The sequence below is a fragment of the Giraffa tippelskirchi genome, chromosome 7 (genome assembly GCF_054371585.1).
Source record: "Giraffa tippelskirchi isolate mGirTip1 chromosome 7, T2T-mGirTip1v1.2.pri, whole genome shotgun sequence".
Lineage (NCBI taxonomy): Eukaryota > Metazoa > Chordata > Mammalia > Artiodactyla > Giraffidae > Giraffa > Giraffa tippelskirchi.
Genome location: NC_137281.1, coordinates 14205634 through 14219377, shown reverse-complemented (window position 1 = coordinate 14219377; position 13744 = coordinate 14205634). Strand labels below are relative to the sequence as shown.

Genomic DNA, 13744 nt, shown 5'->3' with positions numbered 1-13744 from the left:
CCAGCGGGGCCATCCGAGTCCCATGCTGCTGCACCTGTCTCGGTCATGGCCGTGTCCTCATGACCGGTTCGTTTTCTCTTCTCTCAGCCTCCTCCCTGGCTTTTATCTTCAGAATCTGCTAAAGGCAGTGGATCTTCAAAGTAGCCCTCCCATGTGTAATCTCAGAGCCATTCCAGAGGCTTCACAGACTTCCTGGATGGATCCATGCAGGTGTTGCCAGGGCAATCACCTTTTCACCTGGGCTGCTGGTAACCCAGATTCTGGAAGGCTTTGCTTTCGGACCCTGAAAGCACCTTTAGAGTTGGTGATGAAGCCCAGGGGCCAGGGGAGCAGGCTCTGCTTTCAGGACCTGAGAAGATGCCCCGCTGGGGCCAGGCCTTGCCCGAAGCCTGGCAGTAGCCGGCAGATGGGCGATAAGAAGGGTGGATGCCTACCCCAGGGATAAATAGCTGTCCCTCCCCTATGTTCAAGTCCTGGACATCCTTCCTGAGGTCCTGTGGAAGCAGGAACCATGGGCAGCAGCCAAGGCCACAGCGGGCAAGGTGAGAATTCAGGAGGCAGGACGGTGCCCTCCCTCTCAAAGCAGCCGATGCCCCAGCGGAGCGGCAAACCCAGCACGGTATTGCAGAGGCGAGGTCTGACAACTCCCAGCTCCCCGGGGAACCCCATCTGCCTGCCAGTGCCCTGGGAGAGTTTTCTGGGGCTCAGCTAGGCAGCCAGTCCTTCTGGGTCAGGCTGCTGGCCTGGGACATCTGGCTAAGGGGGTGGGCGGTATACAGAGTGGAAGGCGGGGATGCAGCGTGAGGCAGCCAGCGGCTTTTCCCAAAGTCCCGTCCAGTGTGGAGTCAATGGAATCCACATGTGAGTGTCCGTTGGCGGTCGGACGAGCGCGGCCCCCAGCCCTGGTCAGTTGCTCCTTCACCAGAGCCGATCATAAGAGCCAGCACACTCGCCCCAGCCGGAGCCTCGGGTCCCAGCTGACTTTGCAAGAGACTCCCTTCAGTCTGGGTTTAGTGGAATTCCAGCCTCCAGCCGACATTTCCTTCCACGCCACCCCCTCCAGTACTAAGAACATGGCTTGTAACACGTAGTCGCTGAGAAGACAAGGGAAGGAAAGTTTTTTCAGCTGGGTTAGCCGCATCCCGCCAGGATCCTTCCCCTTGGCCTGGGCCATCACCCTGCCTACTGGAGGGCCACTGGTTTCTTACTGGGGACTGCCCTAGAGTCCAGAAGGTTTACCTCTCTGGGTTGGGGGAGGGAGTCACCGATGAATGGCTCATTAAAGCCCATTACTGCCACATTCCTGGCCGCTGAGGTCACCTCCCGAACAATATCCATCATTCATTCACCCAGCCGCACCACATCCTGGCCACTGGGAGGGGTCCCTGTGACACAGGAAGGACTTTATGAACAGTGATGCTTGGCCTTGCCCTCCCCCCCAACACACAGTGACAAAGCAGAAACAGCTTGTTGGGGGGTGCTCCCGAGGTTTGCCTTCCAGTGCACCAGTGGAGCCCAAACCAACCAACAAGCTCCTCTTCTCTCCTTCTACCCCGCCCCCTCCCCCACTCCCCCACACTCTTGTGCTATTTTAATAACCAGAGAAGAATCTTTAACAGGCTGCCAGTGTGCAAAGCAAGTTCTGAAAGCTCTTCTCTGTGGTTTTGTTCACATGTGTTCGCAAAAGCAGAGTCCACATCCTTCCTGCCTCACTAGGTAGGTCAAGGGCTGTGTGCAGGCTCCCTTCACAGGGTGGCAGGGCCACCACTGGTACTGTCTGCCTGCCTCCCACGCTGGGCTCAGGCCAAGCCTTTAAGAAGCAGATGGGGGACTTACCTGGCATCCCCATGGTTAGGACTCCTTGCTTCCAATGCAGGGGCCGTGGGTTTCATCCCTTGTGGGGGAACTAGAATCCCATGTGCCATGCAGCCTGACCAAAATTTTTTTTTTTTTAAGAATTAAAAAAAAAAGTGGGCTTTGAGGGGAAGAGCCCTGCCTGCCTCTCCTCACCATGTGAGCTCAGCTCCAGCTTGGGGACTGCGATGGGGACAAGACCTTTCTTGACTTTGCTTTGCCAAGCTGGTAGCGAACATTCCACTCAGAGGAATGGGTGTCCACCCCGTGTTCGTGTTTATTGACTGTGTGACCTTGGGCAAGTCTTTTAACCTTCCCCTGGCTCAGTTCCCTCACCTGTAAAGTGGAGATGATAGTGTCTCACATGACCACGGGGTTGGGGGTTTTAAACTGTTACCACGTATAAATGGTGGTGGTGGTGGTGGTGGTTTAGTCGCTAAGTCGTGTCCAGCTTTTGCAACCACATGGACAGTGGCCCGCCAGGCTCCTCTGTCCATGGGATTCTCCAGGCAAGAATACTGGAGTGGGTTACCATCTCCTCCTCCAAGGGATCTTCCCGACCCAGGAATCGAACCTGGGTCTCCTGCATTGCAGGCAGATTCTTTACCAACTAAGCTACAAGGCAAGCCCGTGTAAATGGTAAGAGCTGGCAATCAGCAGTTATTGCACATTTACCCTCAGTGAGACCCTTCTTCCCCTGCCTCCCCACCGCCCATCACCACCAGAATGTAAGCTCTGTGTCTGCTTCGCTTCCTCTAGTGCCTGATCGGGGCTCCAGGTCAGGCTTTGTCGGCTCGGTGATTGCACTGGGGGCTCTTAGATTAGGCACTAGGGACACAGCCACTGCTCAGAACCAGTGCTGCCCCTGAAGTGACCTTGACAGTCCAACCAAGATGAGCTCTAGATGCTTGTGGCCTTTCCCTTCTCCCCCAGAGGGCCAGCAGTCCCAGACCCTCCCAGATGAAACCAAATCTTGAGTTTGCCTTGCTTGGTTACTGCTGTTGGCATCTTTAACATGGCTCCTCTGCCTTCCTCCTCCTGCCAAGTTTCTCTTAGAAGAAGCTTTTTACCCCCTACCCCCACCCCCCCATCATCACACATTGACCCTTGCCCCGCTGGCTCAGTCCCCACACAGCAGCACCCCCATGAGGGTGGCCCTGCCAGCCTCATGATACAGGGTGCTCTCCTTCACTCCCTCCCTTTCTCCAGGGCCAGGCTCTTTTCTTGCTGCTGCAGGGCCTTTGCACATGCTGGTCCCATTATCTGGAATGTCTTCCTTATTTTTGTCCTATTCATTCTCCACAGGGGAACTTACCCATGTCTGCCTGGCCAGAAGGTCAGGAGCTGTTCCCCAGGATTTCCTCCCCTTTTTCCTTTTCTTTTTGGCTACACCACGTGGCTTTTAGGATCTTAGTTTCCTGACCAGGGATTGAACCTGGGCCCTCTGCATTGGGCGTGTGGAGTCTTAACCACTGGACCCTCAGGGAAGTGTCCTCCCCTCCCCTACCAGCGTTCTAAACACTCTGGTGAGCTCCCTCACCAGAGGTGAGAGGAACGAGGGCAAATGCAAGGTGATGCCTCAGAGTGTGGCTGCTGGGCCAGGGTGCGTGCTAAGTCACTTCAGTCATGTCCGACTCTTTCCGACTATAGACTGCAGCCTGCCAGGCTCCTCTGTTCATGGGATTCTCCAGGCAAGAACACTGGAATGGGTTGCCATGCCCTCCCTCCAGGGGATCTTCTTGACCCAGGGATTGAACCAGCATCTCTTATGTCTCCTGCATTGACAGGCAGGTTCTTTACCACTAGTGCCACCTGGGAAGTTGGGCCAGGGTACCTGGCTTTAAATCTAGCTCTGTAACTTTACAGGTACATGACTGCCTGTGGGCAAATCACATCACCTCTCAGACCCTCAGTTTCCTCATCTGTTAAATGGGGCAGAAATGGCAACTGCCTCACAAGGTAGCTGTGCAGATGAGAGACGTTATTAACACGCAGCAAAGTGCCTAGAACAGCGTGGTGCACATAGTTAGCTTACGGGAGTGTCTGCTGTGGTTGTTACTGTTTCCACTTTTCCTGAGTGTGTCAGTCACTTCTGTAGTTGAGTCATTGCTTGGTTAATGAGATCAGTTCTGTCCCTCATCACACTGGAAGCTCCTTAGCGTGCAGCCTGGGTCTGCTTTTGCTCAGCATGGTGAGTTCAGCGCCGGGCCTGGCCCTGGCCAGTAGGCAGCAGATGCCCGTCTCAGGAGTGGCTGTCCCGCCCCATGGCGCCCTGGGCATCACGGAGCCGGTGGGGCCGGCCGCGCCTCACAACTCGTGCTCTGACAGCTCTGCAGAGTGGAGGGGGCACAGCGGACCCACGAGGCCTCCATCTATAGAAACCACCCTCCACACTACCCACCCTGCACATCTCAGTCTAAACTGGGCAGGGAGAGGGAGTGAATAAGCAGAATGTTATTTTTGTAACCAAGTAGAAGCAGCTATGAATTTTTCATGTCCCGCTGGAACTCCAGCTCCTACTCACAGTCGTGCTGCGAGGAGCCGGGGCTGCGTGTGGTGGGCTCGATCCCGAGGGTGGCCTCGTGACTCCTGCCCACCATGCCCCGAGCTCGGGGCCCCCTGACTCTCCCGCGTCAGCAGATGCTCCTGGTCTTCAAGGCCGGACAGACCATGGAGTGCGGCCGTGGGGCCTGTCGGCGGCCTTCCCGTCCGTCTTGTGTCGGGTTCCTCGCCACCGAGGCCACGCTGGTGGGTATTCTCCCCGAGCACTCGCTCTGCGTTCTTCTTGGGCCTCTGCCTGCTTTCGGCCAGGGAGACAGGAGTGCCAGGCAGAGTTACCATTTATCTAAAAGTAGTCCTTCCCTTGACATTTGTTTAACACTGAATACTTCATCTGTGCCAGGCACAGTCCTAAGTGATTTACTTGCATTATTTTGTTTAATCATCGTTTAAGAGGGGAGATTACTGTCTCCGTTTCACCCAACACGGAACCTGAAGCTCCTTGCTTGCCCGAGGTTACCCTGCTGGAAGGTGGCCTCAGTGGGCAAGGCAGGTCTGGGTGAGCCCCCAGCCAGAGCTCTTGTTTTCCACCCAGAGAAGGTGAACAAAGGTGTGGAGATGGGCCGTGTGTGCAGGATGGGTGGTGTTGTGATCTTCTGAGGACAGATGGCTTGAGCCTAGTGAGGCCAAGTTCATTCAGAACCTCCCTAGGTTGGAGTGAGAGGCTCTCCTGCGATCTCGTTTCCCCTCCAAACCATGGTAGTGAGGTCAGGGCCTTTGCAGAGAGACTAGGTCCCACCCTTCCCAGGGATGGAGTGGGAAGCCGCCCGTGTGGATGTGGTCCCAGGTGTGCCAGTTCTCTGGACTTGACGCCAAGCTCTGTGGTGGATGTTTTAAAGCATTCCTGCCTCCCCCATTTAATCCCACAGCAAATACAGGCGGTAGATTCTGATAAGTCCATCCTACAGAGAAGGATGCTGAGGTGTAGGTAGGCCAAATCACCTGGTTGCAAACCAAGAAGTAAGCTGAGGGGCCAGCACTCAAGCCCTGAAGGATTACCTCAGGTGTAACGCAGGCACGCTGATGGAGAGGGCTGCCCTCCCTGCAGACCAGGTGCCTACATCTCGGCCCAGAAGCACCGGGGGCTCGGTCTCTGGGAACTGCCCTCTTGTGTCCTCAGCTAGGGGATGTGATGGCCAGTCTGCTGCCTCACTGCATCTTTCAGGCGCAGGGAACAGCAGAGGCCCTGCATCCCCCGCCACTTCCTGTCCCAGCCTGGCCTGCTGCTGCCCACTGGGCGGCTGAGCACCACGCCTACCCGCTGCCCAGGCCCGAGGCCACTGTGCTTTGGGCATTCTAAAGGCACGTGCGATGTGAGACTAAATTTCTACCCCTGGGAGCACATACATATATGCACGTAACATTGAGCAAGACCCTAAATGACTGGAGAATGCTGTCCGAGATGCCAAGGGCTGTGTGTGGTGGCGAGGGCGGGCAGGGGGCAGAGAAGGCACTCTGGGAGAGGCGGGCAGGGTTTCCGGGGATGAAGGGACCCCGGGAAACATGGAGTGCAGAGAACTGAGCACCTGCTGTGTGCCCCAGCTCCACAGGGGTCACCACCGCAAACCCTTGCGCTGACCGGGCGTGACTCAGGTCATGTCTTCACTGCCACGTTGCAGATGAGGAAACGAACGTTAGGAAGGTTGGGTAACTTACCCGCAGGAGTGGTGTAACTAGCAGTCTGGCTCCGGTTTGTCCAAATTCAGAGCTGCACAGGGGAAGGAGCGAGGGAAGTGAGATGAGGGTGGCGGATGCGTGCACACCTCGCTGAGAACCTGCTCCAGAGTAGCTCACGGCTGCCAGGAGGCGGAAAACAGCACGCAACTGTTAGGAGTGAAGCAGAGGGACTTCCCTGGGGATGGTCCAGTGGTTAAGACTCCATGCTGCCAGTGCAGGGGGCCTGGGTTTGATCCCTGGTCAGGGAACTAGATCCTGCATGCTACAACTAAGACTTGGCACAGCCAAATAAATAAAAATACTAAAAAAAAAAAGTGAAACAGAATGGTCCTCTGACAGACCTGCATAGAGGAGGGGCGGGCGTCTGAGTCAGAATCGGGGTGGGGCAGGCCAGTCAGCCTGAGTGGGTGTCCAGAGGGGCTGATGTTGAGGGAGGGGTAGGTGTGGACTGAGCGGGGCAGAGGCGCCTGTAGCGGAGGGGACAGCCTCCTGCAGGTTTCTGTCTCTGGGGTAGTGGCGGTGGAACTCTTCTTCGTGTTGGTGGGAGGCGGGTGGGGTACCCTAGCCACCTGCAACCCTCCCCCTTTCTTCGGGTTTGGAAGGATCATCGCGTTTGGAGGGAACCCTTGCTTGCACCCGCCTAGCTGCGTGTTAATTAGGCAGCTTCTTTGTCTGCGAGGGGCCTTGCATTGAGTCTCCCAATGAGCAGCTCTGGTGACAGTTGTCAAAACACATGGTGTTTGGCCAGTGTCTCCCTGGAAGCCCCTCGCCCCCCACACGGCCTCTGCCCGCGCCCGGGCGCAGTGTGGGCTCTCTCGTGCATTCCTGGCCTTCGGCCCAGGTCCACGCTGGGCCTGCAGGCTGGCGGGGACAGGGCAGGGGACGCCCATGGGAAACGGGCGTGGGCTTTTTCCCAGACCCTACTGCTGGGGCTGCGTGGGCCGGTCTCCCCAGAAGGCGTCTGGACACGTCCACCTTAACTGATGTGACGCACTTCCCTGGCTCTGGAGTCGATGATGGCAGAGGCCCCAGCCAGCAGGGGGCTGAGCGCCAGTCACCTTGCACGCCACGCCCAGGCCCCGTCCTCCGGTGTTCTCTGCTCTGGTTCAGGACTTGGGCTGCTGACGTGAGTTCCAGTCCACGCTGTGCCACTCATTATCCCGCTGACCAAGCGGTGGTCTGGGAACCACCCTGAGCCTCAGTTTCCCTCTATCAGCCTGCCTGGGTCACTGTGGAGATCGGCACCAGTGTAGATAGAGGTTGGGCCCAGGACCTGGCCCCGGACGAGGGCCCCGTGGTGGCCTTGTTGATGGAGAGTCAGGGCTGTGGCCTGGCCCTTTTGCTGGAGAGCCCCGACGGCCACACTGACCTCCTGGCCACCCCCTGTTCTGCCTCCCCAGACCTTCACAGCCTGGTGCAACTCCCACCTGCGGAAGGCCGGCACGCAGATCGAGAACATCGATGAGGACTTCCGAGACGGGCTCAAGCTCATGCTCCTCCTGGAGGTCATTTCAGGTGAGGGCCCCACCCCCAACCCCCACCAGCCACCCTGCAAGTGCCCCCAGGACACCCCCCAACCACCCTGCAGGGGCCCCCAGGACACCGCCTGCCCTGCCCATGGCTGCCGGGCAAGAGCAAGGCCTCTACCAGCTGCAGCAACACTGCGCCAACGTTGGCCTGTTGTGGGGAGCAACAGGGACCCTAAATCTCTCTCTCTCCATTTCATGGTGTTCGGCCCTCAGGGGAGCGGTTACCTAAGCCAGAGCGGGGCAAGATGAGAGTGCACAAAATCAACAACGTGAACAAGGCACTGGATTTCATCGCCAGCAAAGGAGTCAAGCTGGTCTCTATTGGGGCAGAAGGTGAGTTTGGATGGGGCCCGGAGCAGAGTGGTGTAGGGGGAATTCCTCGGAGGCCCAGCAGTTAGGAGTTCATTTTCTCACTGCCGAGGACCTGGGTTCAATCCCTGGTCAGGGAACTAAGATCCTACAAGCCATGCAGCCAGGAAAGAAAAAAAAAGAAGTTGTGTTGGTGGTCAAGATGGGGATGCTTAAGGCCAGATACGAAGCGGTGACCACAGTGACTGCCCTCGAGGTGACATTGGGTTCATACCCCTCCCCACCCCCACCTTCCTTCCCCCAGAGAATAATCCAGTCCAAGTACCAGGGAATCCGGTTCACCCAGTCATGAAGGACATAGGGGAGGAATGGCTTTGACTCGGACCCTGGACACCTCACTCGCCCTCCCGGTGCTGGGCCTGACACATGACTCTCTGTCTCTCTGAGCCAGCAGCACCTTTGCCCTTAGGCCCTGCCTGGTGTCTTCGGGCCGGAGGGGCTCAGAGGAAGGGAGGACACTTGCTGCCTGGTGTCCGGGCTCTGGAGCAGGGAGTGTAGGTCCAGAGGTCAGAGCGCAGACCTTGCTGGCTGCGTGGCCTGGGAGAGTGTGACCTCTTGGCAGGACTCTGACAGGATCCCTCTGGGCCCCATGCGGGTGCCCAGCCAGCACTGTGGCCTTGTCTCTGTGAGGGCCCTCGCGGGAGCAGCAGCGTGCCCTCACTCCAGCAGTCGGCTCTTGTCTTGAGCTTCTCGGGCGCCTCTGGAGACCAGGCAAGGCCTGACGGAGCCCAGAAGGTCCCCATCAGCCTGGGCTCACAGTCTTGCTCATTAGTCAGAGCAGGGTTTCCTACACCCTGACATCCATGTTGTCCCAGCTTTTAGAAAAACAAAGAAAACTAATTGCTGTTAATGACAGGGCTCTGAGAGTCTGGCTGAGACTGCAGGCCAGGAATGCACGTCCCATGTTCCAAGGCTCTGCCCTGGCCCGGGCCCTCTCCAAGGAGGAGTGCCAAGCCTCGCATGCCATGGTTGAGGTAGTTGGTGTTTGTGTAAAAAAAAAACAACCAAAAAAACACAAAACCCCGAATTCAATCAGGCCCTGAGATTTTCTGTCCTTGCATGGATCTTTCCTCCTGGCTCCCCTCCAGCCTCCTGCTTCTCACAGCTGCATTTTTTTTATTTTGCTCAAATGCTAGCCTGTAAACACAGACAGGGCGAGAGGAGAGACCCGTGGCAGTCATCAGTTTTCATTTGGAGAAAAACTCCGTCTAAAAACCTTCTCTGTTCATGCCCAGACCGCTTTGCTCCCAACACCCGTGGCCTTCTTGCCTCTGGTGGGCAGCTGGCCAGAGCCGTTCTGAGGGCTCTGGGGTACCTGAGAGCCCTGATCTGCGACCCACCCCGCAACCCCCGACTCCCTGTCCCTCCACACCATCTCAGCAGCTGCAGGAACGTGGCTTCCTCGTGGGGCTTGTGAGTGGGGTCGGGAGGCGGAGGCACAGCTGCAGGTCCAGGGAGCAGCTGGTGGGTGTGTCATGAGAGCAGCCACCTTCCCCCTGTCACAGGGACTCTCTAAACCCTCCGTGACCAGCCTGCTCGGGCGCCAGCTGGGAACGGGCACTGCGGCCGCCATGCCAGCCTGTGTCCATCCCTGGCTCTGGGGTTCCTGGCACCCAGGAGGAACACAGCGTGGATTTCCTGGACGAATCCCCGCTCTCACTCCACGAGAAGGCTCGACCTGGTGTCCGGGCCTGGGGTTCTTTGCCCTGGGAAAGGTGCAGACAGACACCGTGTCCTTCCCCTGCCTCCAGGCAGCCGGCTGCATGTATTTCCTCTCCCCAAACCCTCACATCGAGAGCTCCCCTCAACCGGCAGCCCACAGCTTCACTGCGGGGAGCCTCTCCGGTGACTAAAGAGCCCCCCACCCCACCCCCTCCTGGTGCGTGTGTCCTCCAGAAAGGCTGGGCCCCATCCTCTGGGGGACCATCGTCCCTCCTCCTCAAATCAAGCCCACCTAGAGTTTTCTGTCCTCGAGGCCAGTGAGCACGGTCTCTTGAAGCATCCCTCCGTTCTCCCAGCCTCCCTCCTGCATTCGGGCTGTGAGAGGCACGGTGGGCTGCAGGCCTGAGAGGACCACCACAGGCATGTCAGGCCGATGGGCTCTGGTCTGCAGCTGCTTGTACGCACATCTCCAGCTGGCCGCAGACCCCACAGTGCCTGAGCGTCACAGAAGTGATTTTTCTCCAAGTTGCTGAAGCTGAGGAACGTGCGGTCTAGACCCCTCTCTCACCCCCGAGAGTCTGGGAGAGTGGTTTTCTGTCAGCTGAGAAAGCCCCCGCTCAGCAGCTGGCCCTTGTGTCCCCTGCTCCCCGCCGCCTGCAGCTCCACCTCTCTCTCTCTCTCTCTCTCTCTCTCTCTCTCTCTCGGTGGGTGCTGGGGGCAGGACTGATCACGAGGCAGACGGTGAACAGGCAGCTGCTGCTGCCGCTCAGTCGTGTCTGACTCTTTTGTGACCCCGTGGACTGTAGCCTGCCAGGCTCCTCTGTCCGTGGACTTTCCCAGGCAAGAATCCTGGAGTGGGTTGTCATTTCCTTCTCCAGGGAATCTTCCCGACCCAGGGATCAAACCCATGCCTTCTGCTTGTCAGGCAGATCCTTTACCACCATACCAGCTGGGAAGCCCGTGAACAAGCAGACAAACCAGCTAGTGTGTGCTTGTGAGGGCAAGAGCAGGGTGCCGAGGAAGTCAGGGAAGCCAGGAGGTGACGTAGCAGCAGAGACAGAACAGGCTGGGAAGGACCAGCCTTCTGAGGAAAGGGGCAAGGGGTGCACTTTGTGGGGGAACAGGTGTGAGATCCTTAAAGCAAGCAAACGCTGGCTCGCCAAGAGGACGGAGCTCAGAGAGTGCTGGGTAGAGAGGGGCCGGGTCACGCCGGGCAGGCCTTGTGAGCCTGCCTCCAGCACACAGGGTTTGTTTCAGGCACAGTGGGGCCCGAAGCAGGCGCTTGACACAAATCCGACGCACCTGTTAAAGTGACCACCCCGCCGCGTGGGGGTGGATCACAAGGGGACAGAGGAGACGGTGCATCGAGATCTGGGGTACACGATGGTGGCTTGGATCGAGGTGGCAGCACTGGTGTTGGAAGGAAGGGGGTAGATTCTCAACAAACACTAGCGTGGCCTGCACCCACTAGTGGGGAGACATACCCATACAGGGGTGGCGGGGGCTGGAATCGCAGGCCTAATGCCTGGGAGCAGTCCTTTGCACTGGGTCACGAGAATGAGCTGCCCGGAGAGGAGGAGGCCTATGTGGCTGAGAACACGAGTGTGCGGAAGGAAGCCTGAAGTTGCCAAGCGGCAGAGGCTTTGGGGACCACACTTCCTGTTGAGGGACGTCTTCTGCCAGTGCGGGTGGTGCAGAACAGGCTCTGTCAAGATGACGGAGTTGAACTCTAGACAGGGCTGGGGGCCACCTGGGGAGTTGCCCTCTGCCTCTAACAACGCTCTTGCCCTCTGCCCCTGTCCCCGCGTGCAGAGATTGTGGACGGCAACGCGAAGATGACCCTGGGGATGATCTGGACCATCATCCTCAGGTTCGCAATCCAGGACATCTCTGTGGAAGGTGAGTGCCGAGGGCCTGCCGACCGGCAGAGTGGCCTTTCCTCTCAACCCCAGTTTTGGGGACTTGGTTAGACTTTCGGGTGTTTTGTCTTCATGCCTCGAGGCTCTTTCCTGACTCCCAGGGCCTGGCCCTGCCCAGGAGTGCTGAGTGGAGGTGCTGGCCCAGGTGCAGTTGAAGGGGGACCCCTGCGGCCACCCCCTCCCAGTGGACCCTCATACCACCCTCGTCTGGTGGACGTGACCGCACCATTTTTACAGTCTGGGAGCAGACTAGTGATAGAGTCAGGCCTGGCCTCATTCTCCGGGGCGTCAGCACCCACGTTTCCACTCCACCTCTCACCCTCAGACTTGGCCTCCAGGGTTCAGGCCAACACAGGATGAGAAAAACCATGGGGCTAGCATGTGGAGGGGCCTCTGGTGACAGGCCAGAGCAGTGATCGGGACACACATGGTACCTGCCCTCGTAGCATGCCCAGTCTGCTGAGGACAGTCCCTGGATTGCCGTCCATGGGGAACGGAGGGACCTCCCGGGGCCCTTCCACCCCGCTTCCTTAGAGCTACAGCCAGCCCCTGAGTGGGAAGCCCGTTCTTGGGGCCTTGTTCAGAAGCCGGGGCCTGTATCAGGCGCTTGTTTGGCAGTGTGTCCTGCCAGGCATAGGCTTTGGGGTCAGAAATGGCTCAGGTTCAGGCCCTGACACTGTCGTGTCACTGTCACTTCCAGGGTGACCCCAGGTGAGTGACTGCTTCTGGGGCCTGGCATGCAGCCAGGTTCTGGAAGGGACGCTCACACTGCAGCTGCCCCATCCAAGGGCCTCTTCCCCCAGCTTCTCTCTGCCCCTGATGCCTGAGCCCCGAGGGTGACCCACCCACGCTGGGTGCCGCACCTTTAATTGTGAGCCTGTGCTCACCACTCTCGTGTGTTCTGCAGAGACCTCTGCCAAGGAAGGGCTCCTCCTCTGGTGCCAGAGAAAGACGGCCCCGTACAAGAACGTCAACGTGCAGAACTTCCACATCAGGTGAGCAGCCGGCTGAGAGCCTGGCCCACGTCATCCCCACGCTGCTTCCCAGGACTTGAGATGCTGGCCGGCCCCACCCCCACCCCAGCCCTCTGCCTGTGATTTTGTCAGGGTCTGTGAGGTGCCAGCTCTCAGGAGTGCCCCTCCCCACTGGCTTCCGTGAACCCTGGGAAGGTCCCTGCGTCCCTTGGGAGAGGTAGCAGTCACCTCACTGTCCTGGGCTGAAGGCCTTATGGCCCAGCACCTCTAGAAGGCCCTGTAGAGTCTTCTTCCCCAAGTCAGGTAACTCAGAAGCAGCAACAAAGCTCTTCCTTTGTTTTGACCTCTCAAGAGGGATCTGCCGTCCTAGTGAGTTTAGTGTCGGGGAAATGTGCCCTGTGTCCACTAGAGGAACAGGACTCAGCCGGCATAAGCCTACTCTCCCTTGGGTCAGGGCAGAAAACGAGTGCGTCCACGAGGCAGTCCTGGTCAGTGGGAGATCTGGGAGTATGGCACGGCCTGGGGATTAGGCGTGCAGGCTTTGGGGGTGGCCCTGAGATCAGATCTGGCATGACCGTGACTTCACACCTTTGAGCCTCTGCTGTATTCCTGGGGTGGATGGTCCAGGGAGAGGGCACACGTTGGGATGAAGAACGGGGTTTCCCAGCGTCCACAGAGGTCCCGCTGTGTCCTTGGGCTCCCTAGGGTGCTGCACTGGGTGCTGGGGACCATTGTGCTCAGCCATTCATAGCGTGCAGTCCCTCCCTTGATCTCCTCCGCGTCTCTTTCCTTCCCAGCTACCCAGTCCTCCGTGCATTTCTCATTCGTTTATTTATTCAGTCACTAAATACCTGTGGAGTGCCTACTCCATGCCAAGAGTAGGAATACAACAGCGCCAAAATCAAGTCCCTGCCCTTGGAAGGTCACACCTCACCCGGGGGACCAGTAGTTCACAAAGGTGTGAAGAAACCAGCCTAATTCTAAGTAATGAGAAGGGCCATACAAAGACAACAAAATAGGATAAGCTGACAGAAGGTAACCAGCAAGAGTACCATGGTCAGAGAGGGGGTCTGTCTGAGATGTCGTTAAGTTTGACCTTCGAAAGAGCCAGCCTTTAGAGCAGCGGTCCTCAACGATTTTGGCACCAGGAACTGGTTTCGTGGAAGACAGTTTCTCCACAGACCATTCCTCTCTTTGAGGG

General features: G+C 58.0%; 1 protein-coding gene across 16 annotated transcripts in view; it reads left to right on the top strand.

Annotated features, from left to right (window-relative positions):
- Positions 1 to 13744, top strand: part of ACTN4 (actinin alpha 4) — a 73831-nt gene that overhangs the window by 38006 nt on the left and 22081 nt on the right. For 14 of the 16 annotated variants that reach the window (XM_081516516.1, XM_081516513.1, XM_081516509.1 and 11 more), the window contains exons 2-5: positions 7491 to 7605; positions 7833 to 7952; positions 11463 to 11549; positions 12477 to 12564. The exons of 1 other annotated variant lie outside the window; for it this stretch is intronic. In XM_081516516.1, the coding sequence (XP_081372642.1) occupies positions 7491 to 7605; positions 7833 to 7952; positions 11463 to 11549; positions 12477 to 12564 (410 nt within the window). Of the gene's footprint in view, positions 1 to 7490; positions 7606 to 7832; positions 7953 to 11462; positions 11580 to 12476; positions 12565 to 13744 lie in introns of all 16 variants that reach the window. One more of the 16 variants, XM_081516511.1, reaches the window with a different exon arrangement.